General features: G+C 44.1%; 1 protein-coding gene across 1 annotated transcript in view; it reads right to left on the bottom strand.

Moving 5' to 3' along the window:
• ATRN (attractin) overlaps nt 1–26674 on the bottom strand; it is a 176089-nt gene that overhangs the window by 124269 nt on the left and 25146 nt on the right. Inside the window, exons 2-3 of the mRNA XM_065060197.1 lie at nt 11522–11605; nt 6799–6912 (exon numbers count right to left, since the gene is read on the bottom strand). Coding sequence (XP_064916269.1) covers nt 6799–6912; nt 11522–11605 — 198 coding nt within the window. The remainder of the gene's footprint in view (nt 1–6798; nt 6913–11521; nt 11606–26674) is intronic.

The raw sequence follows: 26674 nt of genomic DNA on the forward strand, positions 1-26674 counted from the left end.
GACCACCCCCTTCTAACCCACCCCAGGTACCATTGGCCTTCCTGGCCACAAGGGCCCAGTGCTGGCTCATGGTCACCCTGCTGTCCCCAGGACCCCCAGGTCCCTTTCCCCTACACTGCTCTCTAATAGCTCATTCCCCAACCGATACTGGAACCTGGGGTTGTTCCTGCCCAGATTCAGCAAACTGCAGCTCAGGGACAAGACAAAATTCCTTTGTCCTGGCTTATTCTTATTTGGTCTTATTCTTGAAGCACTTATTACTGATACTATGGTTGTCACTGATAACCGGAAGGCCCTGGCGAGGGAAAATAACAGCTGCAAAGAATAAAAGTACAGAGAGAACAGTGGTGTTGAAAATACAAAAATCCCCCCTATAACCTTTCCTAATAATAATAAAAGGATTACCAGAGGACAATTATTTGTTTTCCCTTAGAAATCTCGATTTTGGAATTTATTTGGGGAGAATGCAGGTATGTCCGGAGTAGATGCTCTCACCATTTGCTCCTTTCTGTCCATCTTTTTCTGATGACTTGTATGTAGATACACTAAAAAGGCCATTATCCCACCTACACAATTTTAAAACAGCCTGATGAAACTTCAATAGATGGATTGTCATTTTGTTCCGAGAAAGCCACGAAGAGAACACGACACAATGATAAGGATCAGGCCCTTTAAAGGTCAAAAACTCCGTGCATAGCATCACTTGGAATAAACCAGCACAACCAGAATTCAAATTATCTGCCATGGAAGAAAAGCAATCCAGTAAGCAGAATGAGAATGATGGAGGATTATGCAAAACTTCCTTTAAACTACAACCCAGAACGTCTCAGAAACTCGATTCTGGCCAAGATGAGCCTATTGCACAACGTACCGCTTCGAGTTCTTTTAATAAGGTTTCAAAACATTTCGCAATCATCACTACTCCAAAGCAAATAAATACTCCTACTCAGCTACGCTCTCCAATGACACTATTTCTTTGGCATTGAAAGGCAAACCTCTGTTTTGCCCTGAAATAACTTCTATTTTTCCTACGCTGGATTTGCAGTCAGCAATAGGACAAGGGGCCATGGGCTTCAACTCTGCCAGGGGAAACTGAGGCTGGAGATGAGAAAGCAATTCTGTGCAGAGAGAGTGGTCAGGCATTGGAATGGCTGCCCAGGGAGGTGCTGGACTCACCGGCCCTGGAGGTTTTGAAACTGAGATTGGACATGGCACTTAGTGCCATGATCTAGTCAATGGACTGGAGTTGGACCAAGGGTTGGACTGGATGATCTCTGAGGTCTTTTCCAACCCAGTCCATTCTGTGATTCTGTAAAGTCAGCGGCAGAGTGAAAAACAACATCCAGGAGAGCCGATTCCTCTATCGCCTGCACACCACTTGATCTACACCCTAGGAAAATGGGAATTATTTAAAACACAAGCCACCTCCTCTCTTATTTCTCCTTGATTTGCTATGCGAGCATCGCGGTGATGGTGAAGTCATCATTTTCTCCTGGGACACAAGCTGCCAGTTCAGCAGAGATCAAAAGCACAAGGAGCTCAAGGGAGCAGAAAACAGTCAAAAAAGGGAGAAAATATAGAGTACAGATCACAGAGAACCGAAAAGATAATGATACCAAAGCACTGGTAGTACATTGGCTTCTCAATCTATCAAAATGCAATGAGAAACCATTCTCTTATCTCTTAGACCCATGTGGACACACACGTATGGGAAACAATGCTGTTTCTTCCTTAAACAACAGTCTGCACATCCTACTCAAAGAGTCATAAACAAATAATAAACAAAGCAAAACCAGAAATCACAATAGACTACAAATAAATCAATGCCAAAAATAATAAAGGGGGAAGAGGAGGGTTAAAATAAGGATACGTCTCAAATTGGTTTTCTTAAAGGAAAAGCTAAGATTCTTGTGCGGCAAGATGACTTCCAGACATAGACTATTAAGGAAACAAATCAATTACAATGATGCTTATAAAAATAAAAAGGGACTCGTTACTGAGAGCCCGAAAAGCCATCCAGATCGAGGGAATTCACCCCAAAAACCTCCTCAGTTCTTAAGTGATGTTCTTCCTTCCAGAAAGAGCAAAACAAGGCCAAACCATAAACACATTAAAATGTGTCTCATGAGCCATCCGGTAAATTTTAATGATTGTGTCAGTGAGTTTAAAAACCGTATTTCAAGAGAACGCAGACTGACTCAAAAGATATAACACCTTTTTTCTGCCGTTACGGTGAAGAAATACTTGAAAAGTTAAGGAATTATTTTAGTATCTAGTCCTGGAGAGACAGTCAATGGTATTGGCCACAGTGTGAATGCCTTTTCATGTTTTAAAACCTAAAGCCTGTTGGCTCTTTAATACCTGTGAAGTTCAGGCGAGGATATATGAATTAATAAAAAATAATCAGATTTTTATTCCTCAGTGCATCAGAAAGAGTTTAAGAGAAAAGGTGCTCTAAACTTCCTGTATAGGCCTCAATTTAACTCCGGAGGATTTATCCTTTCAAACCTCTAAAATAGAAACTCTCTTTGTCCACCTTGTCACAATGATTTGACGTTTTAGGAGGGGATTACAGGTTTAGTGAACAAAAGCAACTTTGATACAATGCATTTACATTTCCCAATGAAATCTGACTTTCCACCATAGAGACATTTTGATTAATCAGTTCTCGACTGGCCCAGCAACAGGCCCACGAGTCCATGTAAACAGGGGAACATCATTCAATGGGTACATTTCCAACAAAATCCCAAATACATTTGCTCCTCACACTGATTTTTCTTCTTTAATAATCAATAGTCTAAAAGTTAACATGGATCCATAAAAACAAATAGAGCAAAATGATAAATAGTTAGACAACAGGCTGCTAGAACCAAGAGTCAACTGGACTCTCCATGACCCGAGTATGTGCACGATGAGTGTAATTAAGCATTAAATGATCCCTTCGTCATCTTTCATAGAATCACAAAACAGTTTGGGCTGAAGGGACCTTCCCAGCTCCCCCAGTGCCCCCCCTGCCATGAGCAGGGACATCTTCACCAGCTCAGGTTGCTCAGAGCCTTGGTCCAACATGACCATGAAAAAGAAATAGAAGGGGAACAACCCCACGATGTACAAGGAGAGGCGGAAGGAGCAAGGTTTTATTATCCTGGAGAAGAGATGGGATGAAATCTTCCTGTGTAACCTCATCTGGGTGTTCCTGCTCCATGGGGGGATTGCACTGGATGTGCTTTCCAGTGCCCTTCAACCCCTGACATTCTGGGATTCTGTGATCTGACCGGGGTCCCTTAAACCCAACTCACCCCATGCTCTGTGCCTAGACTTCAATTCGGGTCTGCAAGCGCCACATTCAGGGGCAAGCAAGGCGAGGTGCTCCTGTTTTCTGAGGCTACGAGAGCTCACGTGGAGGAACCTCAGAGCAAAGAGCTGAGCAGGTGACGGTGGGACAGCCACCTGTCACCATTTCCAAAATAACGAGCGGTTTTGAAGATGAAAACACCCCCCGATAATCAGCACAAAAATCAAGGTGCAGAAGCAGCTCTAGTGTATGTTTAACGTGGAATAAAGTTAAAAACTCAACCAATGAAGTTCATAGTGAGTGTAATTTATGTTGTTCAGATTTCTTCATTCTGTTCAGGCAAACATGCTGGATTTCTGCTTCTTCCATGTTCTTTTATTGTGCTTTTGAAGCAGCACATTTATACAGTCTCATGTTGTCTATGATCACAAATACAAACCAGCAAAGTTATTTTTAACCCTGCTTAATAGAAAACAAGCTTAATATACAGGACTAGACTGCCCTGGGGGCACTCAGACTATGAGTTTAGTCAATAGTTTATGCAGACACTTCCACCGTGTAAATGTTTCATTATGCAAATATTTATCGCAGTTAAAAATTGATAAAACCAATTTAAAGTTTATCCATAGCACGGTGCTGAGGATTTCCAACATAATCTTACATTCTGGGTAAATAATGTATTGTGAACAAACATGAGAAGGCCAAGAAAACAAGAGCAGTGAAGGAACTGAGCTTGAGAGAGAAAGGAATTTACCGTGTTTACCAACAAACTCCAAAAGTTTAGTGTGTAAATGTACCAAGCTCAATCCTGCAAATCTCCTGGCGAGGTGTAAAAATAGCGAGGAGTGAAATATGGTTATGGTTGATATTAAAATTTAACATAAGCCAAGCAAAGGGGAAAAATATGAACAGTGCTCTTGAAAACTTGTAGTGCATTTATTTTTATATCAGGGGAAGGTCTATTTCAACAGATGCTTTTTTGCACTTCATCAAAATGAGAAGCATCTGCTATTTCCTGAACTTGGTTTACTGAACAACACAGCTCACTCCTAATGAAGATGAAATTCAAATGTCATCTAAAGAAGCAATTAAAAAAATAATCGATCTTGTTTCCTACCTCCAAAATGTTCCTGTATTAAGCTCACGCTTGCCTGTCCTCAGGCACTGGCTTCCTAGTGATTTACAGATGATTTTCAAGTCTGAACCATAATTGTTAATGCTGTGAACTACTTCTAACCTCAATTTAAAAAGCCTATTAATTTTTGGAAAACACACAAGAAACTGCAGGCACAAATCATGATCATTTCACCTTTTCAACAGCATATTAAAAATGAGCTCGATTAGAGCAAAATTACTATGACTCAAGATGACATTTCTTTCTTCTCCTGCATACCAATTCAGTGTGTGGTACCAGGAGAGTGCTTGCAGGTTTTGGGAGGATTTTAGAAGAGAGAAGGTTTCTTCTGTCCTGTATCCAAACCAGCGTGGTCAGCAGGACAAGGGCAGTGATCCTTCCCCTGTACTCTGCATTGGGGAGGCCACACCTGGAGTATTGTGTTCAGTTCTGGGCCCCTCAGGTCAGGAAAGAGATTGAAGTGCTGGAGCGGGTCCAGAGAAGAGCAACAAGACTGGGGAAGGGACTGGAACACAAGAACCATGGGGAGAGGCTGAGGGAGCTGGGCTTGTTTAGTCTGGAGAAGAGGAGGCTTAGAGCTGAGCTCAGCACTCTCTAGAACTACCTGAAGGGCAGTTCTAGCCAGGTGGGGATTGGGCTCTTCTCCCAGGCATCAGCAATAGGACAAGGGGCCATGGGCTTCAACTCTGCCAGGGGAAATTGAGGCTGGAGATTAGAAAGCAATTCTGTGCAGAGAGAGTGGTCAGGCATTGGAATGGCTGCCCAGGGAGGTGCTGGACTCACCGGCCCTGGAGGTTTTTAAACTGAGACTGGACATGGCACTTATTGCCATGATCTAGTCAATGGACTGGAGTTGGACCAAGGGTTGGACTGGATGATCTCTGAGGGCTTTTCCAACCCAGTCCATTCTGTGATTCTGTGATTCTTCTTCAGATGGGGTGAGAATAACATCATAATTTACTTGTTTTGACCTGAGGTTTGTCTGACTGCTCACAGAATCCGTCCTTTCCCTACAAAACAACTCTGCGTTTTAAGCTGAAAATGACAAAAGAAATCTGCTGGTTTTAATTTCTTTTCATCAACTTTTTGTTCCTATGCCGATCTTCACTCACGGAGTTTTTAGAATAAACATGAAGTATTTTTAGAACTTCATTTCACAAATGAAAGGCAGCACAGCCAAAGCTTAATCCTGGAAATGGTTAATCAGCCACTTGGAACAAGCGGAGTCCAAAGGGAACCATTTGTTTTCTTCATACACAACTTGGGATTAGTTTTCTAATTTCAGCTAAAAGAATAAAAACCACAACGCGGCGCTTGTCACTGCAAGACCAAACGCACAAGTTCTATTTAGGCCTCTTTGTCAAACGTCGACTGTTAACACCACCCACAAATCAGTCTCTGAGCACAGACAGACAAGCAAAATACCAGTTATTCATCAGAAGAACAGATATTTTTACACAAGTTTTGACAAGGTTGTCTGACCCATCGTTGCCGTTTCTGAACGTGTCCCAAAGAGTTGAAAACATTTAAGGTATCACAGGATCCCAGAATGTCAGGGGTTGAAGGGCCCTGGAAAGCTCATCCAGTGCAATCCCCCCATGGAGCAGGAACACCCAGATGAGGTTACACAGGAAGGTGTCCAGGCAGGTTGGAATGTCTGCACAGAAGGAGACTCCACAACCCCCTGGGCAGCCTGGGCCAGGCTCTGGCACCCTCACCAGTAAGAAGGTTCTCCTCAAATTTAAGTGGAACCTCCTGTGTTCCAGTTTTAACCGACTGCCCCTTGTCCTGTCACTGGTTGTCACCAGAAGAGCCTGGCTCCATCCTCCTGACACTCCCCCTTTCCATATTGATCCCCAGGAATGAGGTCACCCCTCAGTCTCCTCTTCTCCAAGCTGCATATAAGGTATATAAGGATATATACATATTTCCATGAGACCTGTATGCCTGCAATGCTGATTACTTGTTTTTTTGCTTTCTGTCAGCATTGACAGACTATGAGTTAAACTTAAGCCATGTTCAAACTTGATACATGGGGCACTTTCCTACTTTAGGCAGAGCCCATGTACTGAATCATCTCAAGCTCCACCAGATGACAATATTGTTTTTGTCTCTCAAACCATCATGATTTGGAAATGAAAACATAATCCTTAGACGCTACAGTGGAGTAACATGATCTTGTTCATTTTAAAAGCAAGAACAAGTCCTTAATTGTCAGTGCTGACGATGAGTGCACAAAAGGACACTTGCTGGATGTGCTGTATTTGCAGTATTATGTATTTTGTCCGACTGCCACAAGCCACATTTGATTCAGGCTCCAAGTTAAATATCTTTGCGTGCAATTAAATCCTTACCAAGGGGAACTTACCTAAAAGCCGCCAGTAAGGGAGCGTAAATTGAATCTCCATCATACACATACAAGTGGTCCCAACTGCACTCTGTGGCAAAGTGATTGAACCGAAGCCTGAGGATTGTGTTTGGCCTGTAAAAAATAATAATAATAACAAAAGGTTTGCAATTAGGCACTCAACACGGGGAATAGTCGCTCTGTAGACAAGACTAGAACCGCGTGACTTAGTGTAACTGCAGATGCATCAAACATGCTGTGGTTTTTTCGGTGTGCACAATCCCCTGGTATTAATATTAAGCAACAGATGCTTTATGGTCAGAAAAACTGTGTCCTTAAACCTTTCCACACCAACAAAGCAGAAATTAAAGAGCAGGCGCTGTCAATTCCTCCGCTCCGTACCAGCACCGACTGCTCTAATGACAGGGTCTGGTAGGGGTGAGCATGGAAAATCTACACGGATAATACACCCATGTGTAGATGTGGCACTTGGGGACACGGTTTAGTGGCGGGCTTGGCGGTGTGAGGTTTATGGTTGGACTCGATGATCTTAAAGGTCATTTCCAATCTAAATCATAGAATCGTAGAATCATTTTGGTTGGAAAAGCCCCTCAAGATCATCGAGTCCAAGCGTTCCCCCACCCCTGGCATTGCCCCGTGTCCCTGAGAACCTCATCTCCGTGTATTTTAAACCCCTCCAGGGATGGTGACTCCAGCACTGCCCTGGGCAGCCTGTTCCAATGCCCCACAGCCCTTTGGGGAAGAAATTGTTCCCCAGATCCAACCTCAACCTCCCCTGGTGCAACTTGAGGCCGTTTCCTCTGCTCCTGGCGCTTGTTCCTGGGGAGCAGAGCCCGACCCCCCTGGCTCCAAGCTCCTGATTTACTTGCCCAGAAGCAGCAGAAATGTTTCTTCTACTACTTTATAATTTGGTTGGTACTGCAGGATGACCCTCCTGAGGGACTCTCCTCCAAGCTGAAGTTGGAAACGCGTCTCACTGGATGCTAAACTGAAGGAATTCTCAGTCTTGCTCACCAGCTTCTGGGAGCCGGAGAGAACACGTCAAGAGATACAGGAGACCTGTCTTCTACAGGACAGGAGGCCCTGGGGCTTCACCTTTTGCCAAAAGGAAGGTTTTTGGTTATTTCTTGGCATGTCTAGGTGCACTAACCACTGTCCTTCCAACACTAACCAGGTTGCTTGGTTTTCTTCTGGAAAGGAGTTACAAAAATACTGCTCTGTTGACTTACTAAGTCAAGAGAAGGCCATCGAGGGGCCTGATCTTCTAAGTCAGGGGTGTCAGACTCATTTTCATTGCCATCAAAGAGCCAAATGCAATTTTAGGGCTGTACAGATGCAGGAGCAGTTACATTTATACAGTCCTAAAATTACATTTGGCCCTTTGACGGCAACCGCGAGGCTGATGTGGCCCCAGTGAAAATGAGTTTGATGCCCCTGTTCTAAGAGGTTTTATTTACTTGACATGGGGATGGAAAAAGTCATTCAGACACCAAAACACATCAGCATTTCTCTCGCCCCATCCACAGAAGATGCCCTCTATGCTATAACCAAGTAATGCATATTTAAATGTTGTTATTTGTGTGGCTAATGTGCAAAGATACACCGAAAAAAATCACAGCCAAGTCACAGTGGATATCTAATTTAGGGTTCAGCTCAAGGAAGGTGAAAACACCACCAGTGTTCTGATGGATTTACTCTCTTTTTGGCTGCGTGTCTATAGCAGAACTGCTTTTTCCTGCCCACAGCTGCAGCCGTTGAAAGGATAAATGCAAGCGATCACGGTCTTTTCAACAGCATTGCCCTCGGGTTCAGATGAAATCCATGTTCAACCTAATCAAATGAATTAATAAAATGTCAGCCTGCCATAGAGTCCACCCTTCCCAGCAAAGGGGAATTCTTTAGGGAGTTATTCTCTTGAAAGAATAAGTTTTGATAGGCACATGGATCTACCCCAGGCCTTTGGAAAAGAGCAGCAGGTGTCACTCAAGGATAATGTCTTGCTTAAAGAAAAGGTACAAAGAGTATTCGTCATTTCAAAACCGAGCAGCCTATTAAATTGTAGGGGGTTTGCTTCTATTTTAATGGTCTGGCAGCTGCAGAGCGGAAAAAAATGTTTAATCAATAAAAGCTTCAGACCAAGAACAAAAAGAAAGATATTGTATTTGCTGCAACTAATAACTTATTAACAGACAGCGCTCGTTTGCAGAATTGCGAGGCACACGGCTACATGTTCTGCTGAGATGCTCAGGCTGGATCTCAGCTGCTCTGCCTTCTGCTCCTGGGGAAAAATGGAAAGAACATCCCCAGGATGAGGACACAGCCCAGACACAGAAAGTCAGGAACTGTGCAAAAAGGACATCAATACCGTAAGCAATACACGGCTCATTTTAAACCTGAGTCTATCTAGTGTCTTCAGTTACACGTTTGGATGGTACCTTTTCCTGCTTCGCCTCAAAAACCCTCCACGACCCAGCACACACCGAGGTGAGCTGGAGTTTCACAGCTTTGCAGACGCTGTTTGCCAAGCCCAGATCTCTCCGGGAACTTCACATTGGGCAGAGAGCTCAGGTTATTTTCAGGAGGGTGCATGTTTCAGCTGTTTTAATCAGCGGGATTACACCCCTGCTGTTCACTGCCATCCTCTGACAGCAGGGCACACACCATCACGAGCAGGAAAAGGACACAGACTTAAACACCCAGCTACCTTTTGCCCACCTCTTTAAGATCTCACTTCAAACCCCACAAAGCGATAATTCTCTAAGAGAGAATTCTCTCTCAGCACCAGCAAACAAAGGCTGAAGGAGCAGTTACGGTGACATTATCGGGGACCCCTGAGCAGCACTTCACTTCTGATAAACACACGAGTCACGTTACACTTGGGAAAAAGAAGTTATGAGGGTTAAGCTGGTCATACTGGAATTGCTGAGGCTGGTTTGTCTGTAATAACATCCTTGCAAAACTCTTTTTTTTTAATTATTTGCAATTCCAAACTCTCTGCACTTGTATTTTTATTACCGACTGAAATGGTGTTGCCACTTAAAGCATCTGCCTTTGATCTCAACCACATTAAAAACCGAGCTCCTTAAAGTTAATAGTGGTAGGCTCCCAATTTCGCTGTTCCGGACGGCTCTCTGTATCCTGGGAGCTCAGGTATTTGCATTACTCATCCAAAATAAATGTCTGTAGCAGATGATGTGAATTCCAATCCTCCTCCACCCATCAGGCTTCCCAAACATAGAGAGAAGATTAAAGAAAAACGTGTATCCTGACCTTTTAGTGATTTCTCCACTCCAAGAGAACTCAGCTCACAGGGGTTCAACGTGAGTTCGTGCTCACACATAACTTGTTCCTACCCACATAGCTCTCTATAGATTTAGGGAATAGTATAGAATGTAACTTAATTCATAGCCGTTAACACACAGCATCCTAACCGCCCACACAAAGTTTTAGACACGATACAAATTGATTTTACGGTCCTGACGTCAGCCTGGGACTGTGAAAACCTATTTTAACAAGTCAGAGGCTCTGAAGCGCTAGACCATCAACCAGAGGATATGCACGAAATGGGCTGTGCCTAAAATCTGTGCAAGAAACCACTGTGAACAATATAAAGATCAAATACAAGAAGGGTAGAGAAGGAGAAGAGGCCTAAGGGACTTCTTGTAGTTTAGAAGACCTTTCCCTAAAAAAGCCAACAGTCCTTATGGCCCTTAAATCAGTAGCTGAAGAGCATCATGACAGGAAGGGATTCTTCATGAATAAAGACATTCATAGAGTTCGCTCTATCTGCCAAAAAGTCCCATACACAGTGAACCCCAACATCTGAACGCTCCACCAGTTAAATGATCTTTAGTTCTTAATTTATTTACGCAGATCACAGAATCACAGAATCAACTGGGTTGGAAAAGAGCTCAGAGATCATCCAGTCCAACCCTTGGTCCAACTCCAGTCCATTGACTAGATCATGGCACTAAGTGCCATGTCCAATCTCAGTTTCAAAACCTCCAGGGCCGGTGAGTCCAGCACCTCCCTGGGCAGCCATTCCAATGCCTGACCACTCTCTCTGCACAGAATTGCTTTCTCATCTCCAGCCTCAATTTCCCCTGGCAGAGTTGAAGCCCATGGCCCCTTGTCCTATTGCTGATGCCTGGGAGAAGAGACCAATCCCCACCTGGCTAGAACTGCCCTTCAGGTAGTTCTAGAGAGTGCTGAGCTCAGCTCTAAGCCTCCTCCAGACTAAACAAGCACAGCTCCCTCAGCCTCTCCCCATGGTTCTTGTGTTCCAGTCCCTTCCCCAGTCTTGTTGCTCTTCTCTGGACCCGCTCCAGCACTTCAATCTCTTTCCTGAGCTGAGGGGCCCAGAACTGAACACAACACTCCAGGTGTGGCCTCCCCAATGCAGAGTACAGGGGAAGGATCACTGCCCTTGTCCTGCTGACCACGCTATTTTTGATACAGGACAGGATACCATTGGCCTTCTTGGCCACCTGGGATGCATTTATTCTCATGTTCTACACACAGTCTCAAAGCGAAGGGCGATTTACACAGCAAACCTCCTATTCACGAGTCAGTGTGGAGGGCTCAGCTGCACAGAAAACAACTTATTTACCAATTACTAAGTGCAAAACAAGAATCGCGAGATCTGAAAACAGTCAATGAAGACAAACCTCACCTAAAAGTCACAAAAAGCTTGACTAAAAGCCAAGATGTTTACCACACTCACCTTCCTTCGATAAGCCAGGTGCATTTTGTTTTGTATTTGTAATTGCCAGGCCCATCCGTCACGTACCCCGAAGGTCCAGTGAGCCTGTAAAGCAAAAAATAAGCATTAGCCTCCAATGGTACTGAACATTCCTAAAGGATTTCCTGAATTTAGAAGATCCACCGTTAGATTTAATTCGCTCCAAACAAACCAAACACAATGCAACAAAAAAAATCAGACAATTGGGATTCTCCTGTTTAACTCTGTTTGTGTTTTCTGATTATTATCCTTAAAGAATGACAGTCGAGAGTGATGGTTTCTCTGTTAGATTGATGGTTTCTCTGTTAGATTGATGGTATTGTTTCAAATCAGCACCCTAAGAAAATTAAAACAAACCCCACAAACACAGACTAATACACAGTTTAATACCATGCAGACGGTAAAAGGAATTCCTTAATAAAAAAGCTATTCCTAAACTATTTATTTATACAAACCACACAATTCTTGCAAGAAATTGAGGCGCAGTTCATGGCACAACCTCTTGCCCATTCTTCACAAATCTCTTACAGCCTCTTGAACAAAGGACTGATACCCATAACCCTCTAAGTGCAAAATAAAACCTTCACTCCTCATTCATCAAGGGCTGCATAACCCAGGATAACTGAGAATAACGCCAGAGTGCGGCTGGTCCAGGAATCCCCCACCTTGGGTAGAACGATCCCATCCCCACATCATCCTGTGTTAAGGGACAGGAGTCAAAGAGCTGAGCGGTCCCCACTGCTGGGATGGTACCAGGACAACCCTACGGACATCCCGTCCCCGCTGAGCCTGGGAACAGGACTGACAACTTGAGAGTAGCAAAAGTCTCTGGAAGAGGATGGAAAAGCAGGAAATACAGTCGGAATCATTCAGAGAATCAACAGAATCATTCTGGTTGGAAAAGACCCTCAAGATCATGGAGTCCGACCATAATCCACCCCTGGCACTGCCCCATGTCAGGAGACATGTCATGTCTGTCTGTCCAACCCTCCAGGGCTGGTGACTCCAGCACTGCCCTGGGCAGCCTGTTCCAATGCCCCACAGCCCTTTGGGGAAGAAATTGTTCCCCAAATCCAACCTCAACCTCCCCTGGTGCAACTTGAGGCCATTTCCTCTGCTCCTGGTGCTTGTTCCTGAGGAGCAGACACCAACACCCTCCATGCCACAGCCTCCTTTCAGGCAGCTGTAAACAGCAATTGCTGACAAAAATGAGCCCTTTGCTGGCTTTGTTTCCTTCTCTCTTTCAATGGAATCTCAAATTTTTAATGATTTTAACTATTGAAATTCACTGCGTGTCGTGGGATGAAGTTTTGGCCTCACGTTGTACCAGGGAAGGTTCAGGGCATTGGAACAGGCTGCCCAGGCCAGTGCTGGAGTCACCATCCCTGGAGGGTTGGACAGACGGACATGAGGTTCTCAGGACATGGGGCAGTGCCAGGAGTGGGTTAATGGTTGGACTCAATGACCTTGATGGTCTCTTCCAACCAAAATGATTCTATGATTCTAAAACATTGCAGAGTGCAGATTCTAGACCACCGCATTTGTCCAGACATGGCTTGCAGGGATAGCCAAATAAGCAGCAGCAAATTCAGTCTGGAGCTCAGAAGGATGTTGTGATGATCATTATGTATTTCAGAACAATGCTTGATATTCATGCTAATTACTTGTAATGCTCATTACTTGTAACGAGCATGAATACAGGTATTGGAAAGAGTGAGCAGAGCCGTGCAAATCCTACTTTCACGTTTCCATTGCTCCTACTTGAAACTGGACAATCAAACCCATCCATGCTGCAAGATGGACGAGGGTCATGATCCACTGGCTGCATCTGGAACTTCTCCTTTCCACAGATTTTATCAGGGCACGTTTCTTCAAAGACCATGGACAACAGAGAAGTCAATAATCACACTTGACGTGGGGATGACCCACAGAGAAGACCATAATCACACTTGATGCGGAGTTGAGTTTCTAAGGGACACGGTTTAGAGTTGGACTTGACAGTGTTGGGTTAACGGTTGGACTCGATGATCTCAAAGGTCTTTTCCAACCAAAACGACTCTATGATTCATCAAGGCGGAGATGGATCCAGCAGGAATTTGAGGCAGCAGATCGCTACATCACTTGGGCACCCAAAAAACAGGTACAGAGATTCCACATCTTCTGCCTGAGCACAGAGACTGGTCGAACATGCACAGGCAGAAGACAGAATTCAACCGTCCCACTTAAAACGCAGTTTCAGTAAAACAAAAACACTCCGCAAAATGAAATTTGGTAGAAAGGAGAAGGAAGAAAGATCAGAAGCTCTCAAAATTCAATTCTTGGAAGGTTTTGCTGTGCCTTTCCTTAGGGATCTGTTCACGTTACCACCTGATCTTTGGTAAATATTGCAGCTGAGTCAGAATGGTTTCACACAATCTTTTCCATAGAGCACTTTTATTTCTGATGCGAATTAAAAAGGAAAAAAATTTAAAAATATATTTCAAAACCACCTTTCTCTTCCTCCAATTAATTCAATTGATTTATTATCATCCTTTTCAACCTCAGAAATTCAGCTTAAACTTTTTAAAAGCCAGTTAGTGAAGTTCTGCAGATCTACATTCAAACAAGTGAAGAAACCACTTTTCAGGAGCACAGCAAGAATTCTGTACCTTCTATGGAGACACAGACAGATGCAGATAAAGATGTAGAAAAACAAACATGTATTTTAAGCCTCCAACAGCTTTGAAAACTCAAATTAATTATCTACTGGCCAGGAATTTGCAAATAACAGATGCAAATTCCAAGTTCCAGGCAATAACATCTAGATTATTTTGTCTAAAAATGCATCCTTTTGTAAATTACACCAGGAATCAAACTGGAAAGGCTTCAGCACTTTGCATGTAAATAAAAGTCAACAGGCTCTGGAAAGCTGAGCAGGTCTCACAAGTTAAAACCAACCTTGTGCAACCCGCCAAGCTCTCCAAGAGCTTCTGCTCGGAAAACCCTGCAAATACCTCTCTCTGGAAACAATTACTAAGTCGTTCGCCACAGAAACGCTATCGAGAGCGATAGGAAAAACATAAGAATCCTGTTAGTTGTGTAGCTCCAACTATGTCACATCCCAGGGGAAAGAAAGAGCATTTCAACATCAACATGCTATAATTTAATCATATTTCAGCAACGTCAAAACAAAACACGGGATTTAGTTTCCAAAAAGCAACCAAAGTCAAATTCTTTCGATGTGCTATTAGTTAAATACTTATCTGTAAGTTGCTCAGATTCTTCGCTAAGAAGCTGCTGCCATTATAAACAACTACAGAATGTTAAAAAACATTAAAAATCAGAGTTGACGGCTCCGAAAGCAAAAGAAATAGTAACTAAGTTCTCATCTCACGTCCTGTCTGGCACCGGCAGGACATCCACAAATCCACATTACTCTATAAACATTCTGAGACAGCAATAAATCCTAAGCACTGAATGCAAACTGCGGCTGGAATTTTAGCTTTACATTCTATAGAGGAATCTAAAGTGATGTCCCAGCTCCAGTAAAAACAGCAAATTAAACCAAAGCCCTTGTCCCTTCCAAGTCCTGGTTGCACCGTATGTGACGGGGTCTGGTCCTGCCGGGCACCGATACCCAGGACGTGTCCTACACGGTGTTTTGGCTTTTTCTGTTATTAAAGGCTCAGGAATGGATCAACAGGAGGAAAAACACTCCAGGAACGAATTACTTCAATGGGGGACATCTTCCTACACACTACAACTACTCACACGAGAAGTCCCTGAGTAACCCGCTACCGTCACCAGGCTCTGAGGTCCTTTGCCCTACTAAATGTTTTATACGTATTTATATCACTCAGACGTAAAAATCAGGCTCCGTAAAGCACTGCAAAAAGCTCTTCTGCACTACTCAGGTTTTACACTTAATACTCTGCAAGAAGTGGTTGCTACACCCTAAGAAAACAGAATCACAGGATCCCAGAATGTCAGGGGTTGGAAAGGACCTGGAAAGCTCATCCAGTGCAATCCCCCCATGGAGCAGGAACACCCAGATGAGGTTACACAGGAAGGTGTCCAGGCGGGTTGGAATGTCTGCAGAGAAGGAGACTCCACAACCTCCCTGGGCAGCCTGGGCCAGGCTCTGCCACCCTCACCAGGAACAAGTTTCTTCTCAAATTTAAGTGGAACCTCCTGTGTTCCAGTTTGAACCCATTACCCCTTATCCAACCCCATTGGTTGTCACTGAGAAGAGCCTGGCTCCATCCTCCTGACACTCCCCCTTTCCATATTGATCCCCATGAATGAGTCCCCCCTCAGTGTCCTCTTGTCCAGCTCCAGAGCCCCAGCTCCCTCAGCCTTTCCTCACATGGGAGATGCTCCACTCCCTTCAGCATCTTGGTGGCTGCGCTGGACTCTCTCCAGCAGTTCCCTGTCCTGCTGGAACTGAGGGGCCACAACTGGACACAATGTTCCAGGTGTGGTCTCCCCAGGGCAGAGCAGAGGGGCAGGAGAACCTCTCTGACCTACTGACCACCCCCTTCTAACCCACCCCAGGTACCATTGGCTTCCTGGCCACAAGGGCCCAGTGCTGGCTCATGGTCACCCTGCTGTCCCAGGACCCCCAGGTCCCTTTCCCTACGCTGCTCTCTAATAGGTCATTCCCCAACTTACACTGAACCTGGGGTTGTTCCTGCCCAGATTCAAGACTCTACACTTGCCCTTGTTCTATTTCATTAAATTTTCCCCACCCAGCTCTCCAGCCTGTCCAGGTCTCTGATGGCAGCACAGCTTCCAGTGTCACCACTCCTCCCAGCTTGGTGTCAGCAGCAAACTTGCTGACAGTCACTCTATTCCCTCATCCAAGTCATTGATGAATATATTGAATAACACCGGCCCCAGCACTGCCCCCTGAGGCACTGCACTAGATCCAGGCCTAACTGGACTCTGCCCCATTGACCACGACTCTCTGGCTTCTTCCCTTCAGCCAGTTCACAGTCCATCTCACTACCCGATCATCCAGACCGCACTCGCTCAGTTCAGCTGTGAGGATGCTGTGGGAGACCCTGTCAAATGCCTTACTCAAGTCAAGGTATAATAGATCGGTCAAGGTAGGCCACAGAAGCAAACTCCTTCAAGTCTCATTCTCTGTGACGCATAAACACAAGTACGCCCAGGTGAAAAAAACACACACAAAGCACAGGTAGTGCCTACAAAGCTCCAACATTGACTTTATAACCTCCCGGGTGGAAAAACAATTGTGAGGATCTGTTTACAAAGCTCAAGATTTAAAAATATATACGTATACTCATGTGCATACACACACTGCTTGGGGCTTGGGTCAAACTACACCAGGTGGAAACACTTACGTACAGCTGGTGTAAATTCTGCAATCATTTAATAGTGGACTTAAATACTTATGAATTAAAGGGAAAAAAGGGAGTTGGGGGATTGAACCTACAGAACATATTCAAAGGGTTCCAAACTTGATGCTGCTTATTTCAGCTTTTTGTAAGACAAATACAAAAGGGAAAGCAATGAAAAGGATGAATATTTCACCCAAAAAAGAGCCTACTTTCTGAAGAGAAGCTGCTAAATTAACGTATACTGTAATTAAGTTATAAAAGACGTACCCATCATCAAGCAATGGGCATGATAATGCTTTCTAACCACCTGCAAAATGGGTTATTTTTCAAGTTTTAGATCCTTCTGCATGACAAGAGGGAGAGAGAAGATTAAGTAATAACATTGTTTAGAAGCAGAGTGCTTAGTTTACATTTAACTAATAATTAATAGATGTCTTGTAAGGAATTAAACAATTATAACTAATATCATCAATTATTTCTTAGTATAGATGTAAGTCAAGATTCTTAGAAATTGTAATGTATCTGTAATAATTATGTTAATATAAGCAATGTGAGAGCAACCAGTCATTGGAGCACTTATGGAGGATGATCCTCTGTGCTGATAAAATAAAGAATGCTGCTTAAAACCACCATTGACTCTGCTGTTAAGTTTATTTCTCCGTTTCACTTCAAAGAGAAATATTTCACATAAAAGAATCCCATGTAATTCTGGGAGCCCCAAAAAGCGCAGCACCAAGCCAAGAAAAATCAGCAAGCAACGGCATCTCCTGGGTAAAAGCCAAACCTGAGTACTGGAGCACACCAGAGAAATGCACGTGTTTTCAATAATACCACGAGTACTACTCGCAGTGTGGATTTCTCCAACACAAATGAGTATACGCTGAGAAAACTCCTACAGAGACAAGAATTGCACAACCAGGCTGTCATCTAATTACCATCTAATGAATCTAAAACCGTCCTCTCACTTATAGTTGAGTGCAAAAAGTCACAAAGTCGAGAGCAGCTTAGAACTCAGGACTCAATAATTTTGTGGCGCTTACTTCCAAAGCTTTACATTAAAGGTACATTATACGCTGGCAACGGGGTGTTTGAATGTATTTGTTTTCATTAGAAGTACAAAAAAGGAAATGCAAATTGCTTTTTCTTCATTAGTCACCAGTAAAAATAAGCAGGATGGGATGGTTTATAAAACATATTAAAGCTTCATTTTTAAGAGGCATCAATGGGTCACAAAATCGGGTAGTATTGAATCACAGAACTGCTTTCAGGAAGGCTCCAGAGACACTTTTAATGCCCCAGAGACTTATGAGCATATTGACTGGAGAGTTTTAGCACAGCCTTTCCACTAAAAGAAATAAGAAACAAACACAAAGCCAACCACGAACCCAAAGCCCCGTTGTTCATCCTAATTTTGGAGCTGCTAAATCTAGAGACTGATGCAAACAATGAGTTTTCCTCCTCTCTCCTCCCCAAGTGTGGCTGCGCTGCCTCAAGCACAACACAATTAAAGGCCTTTGTATGGGGTAAATTTGAAGCTGAAGCCAATAAAGAAAGGGCTGTTACAGCCTATTACCAGAACAATGGCATTCTAACCTCAATTGATTAACAATTTAGCTTTGTTCATTCTCTCAATAAGTACACTGAGGTTAAAGGATATAGGCTTTAGGGGTTTGCTATAAGCAAATGCCCTAATTTATAGGCATGGAATAGGGGAGGAGAGAAGGAGATAAAATCTGTGCATCTATTTCATTAATTTCTCACATTGAACAGCTGAATCCCTTCTTCTGCCTGCTAAGGGCCATACCACAGGTACAGCTGGGAAGGTTTAATTAACTGAGGAGGAAACGGCCTCAAGTTGCACCAGGGGAGGTTGAGGTTGGATGTGGGAACAATTTCTTCCCCAAAGGGCTGTGGGGCACTGGAACAGGCTGCCCAGGGCAGTGCTGGAGTCACCATCCCTGGAGGGCTGGACAGACGGACATGAGGTTCTCAGGACATGGGGCAGTGCCAGGGGTGGGGAATGGTTGGACTTAATGACCATAAAGGTCTTTCCCAACCAAAATGATTCTATTATTCTAGTTACACTCCAGGTCTCACACACATTAAGGTAATGACATCACTGCAGAATCAAGTTTGATAAAGATTTAACCTATACAGCAACAGGTACCTAACCAAAGACTATGACTTTCAGTATATATAGAGATTCCCTCCCACATCCAAAGCCTCCAGAGCAACCAAGATATAAACTCATGCAAAAGTCACTGCTGCCACTGTAATCCCAGAAGTGCCATAACCCATCATCTTAAGTGAGGATCACTGCTTTGTCATCCACAGAATCCCAGCCTGATTGGGGTTGAAGGGACCTCTGGAGATCATCCAGACCAACCCACCTGCTCCCGCAGGGTCACAGAGCAGATCACACAGGGTCGTGTCCAGGCGGGTTTGAATGTCCCAGAGAAGGAGACTCCACAACCTCTCTGGGCAGCCTGGGCCAGGCTCTGGCACCTCACAGGAAAGAAGTTTCTCCTCATATTCAGATGGAACCTCCTGTGTTTCAGTCTGTGCCTGTTGCCAAACCTTTCTTCAGTTACTCCTCCCCAGTGCTATTGCACTGATTTCTGTAATGGCTTGAAGTCACCTCTACCCTGTGACTTCCAAACCTTTGGGGTATGAGCTTCTGGATGGTGGGACCCTCATTCTTCAGGGGGCAGCTCAGCTCATGTTCTCCACCCGTGGGTGGTGGTGGATTGATGTATGATCTGAATAAAGGTCCCACCCTCCAGGTGGACACTCAACAGTTCCAACAAAGAGCACTCAAGCAATTCCCACCAAGCCACGAGCTGCACAAAGCGGATGTGAAGGTGCCTCCCAGTAGTTTGTTACAACCCCAGGCAATCTGAACACTCAACATGAGAGCTAAAAATTCCCACAATAAAGCCATTTACTGCCATACTCCACACCAGAGAGGGACAGAGCCATGAAATCCCTTCAAGATCTGATGGCTTTGCAATCTAAGAGCATCTTCAACCACTCTCACAGCACCGTGCTGCTATTCCAGCGCCTGCAAACCATCCTGTGCGTTGCCTTCATCGGGGTTTTCCTCCCAAAGAGAATCAGGTAATTCAAGGTCACCCTGTATCTAATCTCACTATGTAAAGAAGTCAGAGAGGAGCGATGATCACCCTCCATGCTGGAGGGTTTTTCCTTCCATCCCACTTTCCATTGTACAGCTGAATTGATGCTAAAGGGCTCTCTGGCTTCATAAAACAATAAAATTTGACTGACGGTTAATTTGATAAGGGAAACACTGGTTCTTCAAAGGAAGAGATAAGCTTTGTCCTTCTGTGTGAGATATGTAAAAATATGGAAAGTGATTTCCTGGCTGCTGATCAGAGATAAGGGCAGAGCCTGGAGAGTCCTCTGAGGCCTGAGAGAGGATGCTCAAAGGAATTGCATCAGGTCCAACGTATCGACGCGGCCTCTCCCACCTGACTCACGACCTGCAGCACCAACGCTCGTGAACCTGCTGGATCCCTCTTTGCTCCTGGAAAATACGCCCTGATCTGACGAGCTGCCGTGCTCCAAGGAAGCCGGAATGACCGTCGACAGCTGGAGAGAGCTCAGAAGGTACAAATGTTCCCAAAAATCATTACGTCAACAAGCTAGAACCAAGTATTTTCAAGCATTGCCCTTCTCCAGTTGGCCACTTATCTCCATCAGACTCCCGACTCTTACATGCTGTCCCAGCTCCTGCTTTTTAAAAATAAATGCCACTAAAATTATCTCTTTTGGGGCCGGCTGGTGCTTCCAGCTGCTTTCAGCATCAGCGACAATCTCGAAACACGTCCCCTCCTCGGCTTAAATAAGCTGAAGCCGCTCTTGGAGCTCCTCCAGCTTCTCGAGTTACTCCTTTCAAGTTTCACTTGCCCAACCAGCTTTCCTGTGGGGGAAGGAGAGGAATTTCAAGGATATTTAATCTAAAAAACACACTTCAGCTCCTCTTTATGGAACAGGAGTGTGTCCTCCCTTACCTTACACACACAGAAGTTATAATAACAATAAGCGAATTATATCCATGGAGAAACCATTTGACAAGACACCAAATGACCCAACCTCAACTCTCAGACAACAGAAACGAAGAAGGAAAAGCAGATTTTTCTCCTCCAAACGTATTTTCTCACATAAAACCCACAAGCCTGTGTTGGATCTGGATCCCACAAGACATTGGCGTTTCAGCAGTTTCCCCAGTTCGAGATGTTGCCTTGGAACAACACCCGCGTTGGGACACACCACAAACACCTGATGTTCTCGCCTTTAAGCTTCTCCAGCTATTCAAATTGAAACTGAAAACAATATTCAAAGTTAGATCCTTGTCTCCCTCCCATGTCTTTGTTTCCAGCCCTATCTCCCAGCACCGTTCACCACGTAACCTCAGCTTTATCTCTGGCCAACCAAACATCCAAGCTGCACTGTCAATATAAACATTATTCCCTACCTCGACAACCACAAATTCTTCCCCCGTTCAAATTCACCAGAGAAAACAAAGAATCAAAGATATTATTATTATAATCGCACCGCAGGAACGTCTTCTTCACACAAAGCCTATTTTGTAAGTAGAGATTTCTGTGGCTTCGCTCTATCTCTGTATTATCGTTGATCTTTGGCTTCGCACTGCAACGACTCCAAGCTCGATTACTAATCTTTTTTTTAATTACTTTTTTCTTCAAAACACTTTCCCTAGAGCCTGTATTATATACAGAAACGTCACCGGGACAAAAGGCCACCACAATGTCCCCTTGAAGGCCATCTTGATCCAACCTGAAATGAAGGCCAAGCAATGGTGTGTGCTCCACCAGTTGACTGTGAAGCTGATCCAACAGTTGCATGACGCTTCCCCATCTGTTCGCAAATCCATTTATTGGATCTTGACCTAGTTCTTTGAAACAAAGATCGTTTAGCTGCAAGTGTTCGGAATGCCTAGAAAAACACAATTCTAATCCTTCTGAAACAGTCCTGGAGTTTATAGCAGTAAGTTCTCTGTTTCACACCGGGAAGGAGACAACAGAAGTAAATAATGCTTAAACACCATAAAATATCTAACTTTACAGTAGAAAAAGGAATATATCAAACTCTCTTTCCCTTGCACGCAATAAACCCTTGCAACATTTGGCCAAGAGCCCTTGCAAACACTCTTACAAGGCGCAAATAGCCAAAAGTCACCACCCCGCAAGAGGAACCCACGTTATTGCGATCAGAGACAATCACCATGATGATGAAATATTTCCAGAGCCAGACTGCTTCCATCAAGCTCATAATTAATTGTGTTAGATGATCCAACTTAACTCCAGGTAATATATAAAACACTATCAGAGAATCACAGAATTGACTGTGTTGGAAAAGCCCTCAGAGATCATCCAGTCCAACCCCTGGTCCAACTCCAGTCCATTGACTAGATCATGGCACTAAGTGCCATGTCCAATCTCAGTTTAAAAACCTCCAGGGCCGGTGAGTCCAGCACCTCCCTGGGCAGCCATTCCAATGCCTGACCACTCTCTCTGCAAAGAATTGCTTTCTCATCTCCAGCCTCAATTTCCCCTGGCAGAGTTGAAGCCCATGGCCCCTTGTCCTATTGCTGATGCCTGGGAGAAGAGACCAATCCCCACCTGGCTAGAACTGCCCTTCAGGTAGTTCTAGAGAGTGCTGAGCTCACCTCTAAGCCTCCTCTTCTCCAGACTAAACAAGCCCAGCTCCCTCAGCCTCTCCCCATGGTTCTTGTGTTCCAGTCCCTTCCCCAGTCTTGTTGCTCTTCTCTGGACCCGCTCCAGCACTTCAATCTCTTTCCTGAACTGAGGGGCCCAGAACTGAACACAACACTCCAGGTGTGGCCTCCCCAGTGCAGAGCACAGGGGAAGGATCACTGCCCTTGTCCTGCTGACCACGCTGGTTTGGATACAGGACAGGACACCATTGGCCTTCTTGGCCACCTGGGCACACTGTTGCCTTAAATGAATTATATCTTCTATGAAAAAAATGATTCTAAATATAATCAAGCAGGATTTTAAAAGCCCAATGTCATCTATTTTTTTTCTTAATTTGTGTCCAAGCTCACGTATCAAACTTTAGCTCGAATCATTGAGTTTTTGATCAGTTTTCCTGAGGGATGGCAGAATCCTTTACTATCTAAATCCATCATCCCATTCCGTAAGGTCGGAGAGTCTCTTTTTAAAAAAAACAAAGTGCTGCATTACTTCAATTCCAGTTAGAAATTCAAAATATAACATAATCCTATGCAAGATTCTAGTTGAATAATGTCTGCTTATATCATTTGTATTCACACATGCAAGATTTCCAACTCCCATTAGGATAAAATACACTCGGTGTAATTTTAACAGAGTCTACTCAGAACCTTAAACAAAACACAGATTTAGACAAACATTTTCAAAAGATCTCACAGCCACAAAGGCTTAATAATAATTTAAAAAGAAGTTACACATGAGCTATTTTAGACATTTTAAGATACAGTCTACACTTCGGATCCTACCAATTTGAATCTATTTTTGTAGTAGTCAACATCTTTGCTCTCGTTATTTTGCCCTGACAAGTTATCTGTGATTCGCACTCAGTTCAAATGACACCCAAAGCTTAGCAGATAATTTTCCAGCACTTCTCCCAAAATTAGAAACATTCCATTAGTCAAAAATGTACCTTAAGTATACGTACAAGCATTTAAATTGCAGTACACACCTGTGTACTTTGTAAATAAAGCATAATTAAAATTTTTCAAGCAGATGCTCAGAATTGACAGATACGTCAATATTCTCCTCCATTGGAGAGCACTTCAATTGATCAGCTTTGGAGTTATCCCGCATTTAAACCCAGGCAAAAAGAGTCAGTTGGTTGTGTTGCAAATAAAGGAGGTTGAGCTGCTGACTTAAACCTCGAGCCAACAGAACTGGAAATAAGTGGAATTTAAGACCATGCTCACGGAGCAGAGAACCGTCGCAATGCAGACCAAAATACTCCATGTGAACCCCCAAGAAGTGTGTTTAAAATCTATTTTAGCTGCAAACTTGCCGCCTCCATCACCACTAATTTCCACAGTACCTGCTGGAAAGGCTCAAGCCAAAGACCAGTCTGTTTCGCAGCCAAAAATCAAGGAAAATGAAAATATCGAGACATCCTATAAATAAATCTCACAGCCTGACCCACTTTCCTAACAGCGAGAGAAATAATTCCTTTTATTTCCCTCTTGATACAGAAAAATGTCTAAGCTATGAGGTATCGGAGTTACCTGCTGGGAAAAGTGTTCCCTAAAAAATAAACTATAAAAGGAGATCAAAAACAGCTTTGTGTGAATGTTCAATTTAATTTGGTCTCGGCCTAAAGAAAGGACTTAGACTTTTTACTGAATATTCACAGGAGCTCCTACGCCCAATTCAATGCCACAAGTCACACAGTATTTTGTCCTGCTTCTCAACACCAGTGACATATCAAGTGTAATAATTACGGATCCCTAAACAAATATGGAAGAAAATGTCTTTATTAATTGAACAGATTTTCAGACAAGATAGCAATTTAATTATATCTTGATAAACATGCCAATAAGGAAACTGTTCTCCAGGATGCCACTCGTACAAACAATGCAGCATCCATAGGAGCCCTTGTGAGCATTGAACTTTACATTTAAACTTGAGAGAACAAAAATAAAGTGTATATGCTTGTATCTTATAAGGACATACTGTCTGCCCCTAAAACGTCCTTTTGCTGACGTGTGTTACCTCAAAGACTGAAAGGTGAGTAAATGTTATTTGGCTTTAAGGAGAGGACAGAGAAGGAATTAATTCGGAGGAGACGGAAAAGCCCATAGAACACCAATAATAAAAATAGCCCAGCCTTTTTGATCAGTACTATCTTCTAAAATTCTGATTAAAATGTTCCATTTTGTAGCTCATTCCAGTAAATCCTGATCCCTTGAGCTAAATTAAGCTAAACATTGAATACTTGATGTGGTCTACCTTGATTGATGTCATCTACCTTGACTTGAGTAAGGCATTTGACACAGGCTCCCACAGCATCCTCACAGCTGAACTGAGGGAGTGTGGTCTGGATGATCGGGTAGTGAGATGGACTGTGAACTGGCTGAAGGGAAGAAGCCAGAGAGTCGTGGTCAATGGGGCAGAGTCCAGTTAGGCCTGGATCTAGTGCAGTGCCTCAGGGGGCAGTGCTGGGACCGGTACTATTCAATGTATTCATCAATGACTTGGAGGAGGGAACAGAGTGACTGTCAGCAAGTTTGCTGATGACACCAAGCTGGGAGGAGTGGTGACACTGGAAGCTGTGCTGCCATCAGAGACCTGGACAGGCTGGAGAGTTGGGCGGGGAGAAAATTAATGAACTAGAACAAGGGCAAGTGTAGAGTCTTGAATCTGGGCAGAAAAACCCCAGGTTCCAGTATAAGTTGGGGAATGACCTATTAGAGAGCAGCGTAGGGGAAAGGGACCTGGGGGTCCTGGGGACAGCAGGGTGACCATGAGCCAGCACTGGGCCCTTGTGGCCAGGAAGCCAATGGTACCTGGGGTGGGTTAGAAGGGGGTGGTCAGTAGGTCAGAGAGGTTCTCCTGCCCCTCTGCTCTGCCCTGGGGAGACCACACCTGGAATATTGTGTCCAGTTGTGGCCCCTCAGTTCCAGCAGGACAGGGAACTGCTGGAGAGAGTCCAGCGCAGCCACCAAGATGCTGAAGGGAGTGGAGCATCTCCCGTGTGAGGAAAGGCTGAGGGAGCTGGGGCTCTGGAGCTGGACAAGAGGACACCGAGGGGGGACTCATTCATGGGGATCAATATGGAAAGCGGGAGTGTCAGGAGGATGGAGCCAGGCTCTTCTCAGTGACAACCAATGACAGGACAAGGGGCAATGGGTTCAAACTGGAATACAAGAGGTTCCACTTAAATTTGAGAAGAAACTTGTTGGGGGTGAGGGTGACAGAACACTGACCCAGGCTGCCCAGGGGGGTTGTGGAGTCTCCTTCTGTGCAGACATTCCAACCCGCCTGGACACCTTCCTGTGTAACCTCATCTGGGTGTTCCTGCTCCATGGGGGGATTGCACTGGATGAGCTTTCCAGGGCCCTTCAACCCCTGACATTCTGGGATTTTTCACGTATTTAATGAAGGCAGATGTGCGCAGCCTCCTTGAGAAGTTTCCCTTTGTTAAGTAGAACAAAACTCAAAAATAACGAAAGAGCCTGATGATTCTCCATCTACATCATTCTACATCTACACAATACACCCCCAAAAAGTCGCACTGCTCCAAAACAGGTTACATACCCACATGAAAAAATCTGGCATGAAGATGGTAAACAAGAGGCAGGAAAAAAAATCAAATATGTATATGTATAACTCTAAGGTTCTTCAAGACCTAGTTTGCTATCAAAACTTGCATCTATATATTAAGATTAGCACTGACCTGTATGTTCAACTCAGCAACAACCATATGTTCAGCAAACTTAAAAATCCACCTATGCAAACCCAAAAATCCACCTATGCAAACCCACCAGTGAACTGATTTTTATCAGGGGAAGTTAAATCGCTGCTGAAATTCCTCCAACTAATTTGATCAATTCTATAAATGTTCTACAAATCCCTCGTGTAGTTGCCGTTGTACGGAAATCCAGTTTTTTTATACTGTTCACATCTATGAATTGAGAAGTCACTTGTAGCGGTTTCCACTCAAATACGGAGCCAGAATCCCGGCTTGGTGAATAGAAAAGGCCGGACTTGCCATAGATTTGGTTAAA

Source organism: Columba livia, chromosome 4, assembly GCF_036013475.1.
Source record: "Columba livia isolate bColLiv1 breed racing homer chromosome 4, bColLiv1.pat.W.v2, whole genome shotgun sequence".
NCBI lineage: Eukaryota > Metazoa > Chordata > Aves > Columbiformes > Columbidae > Columba > Columba livia.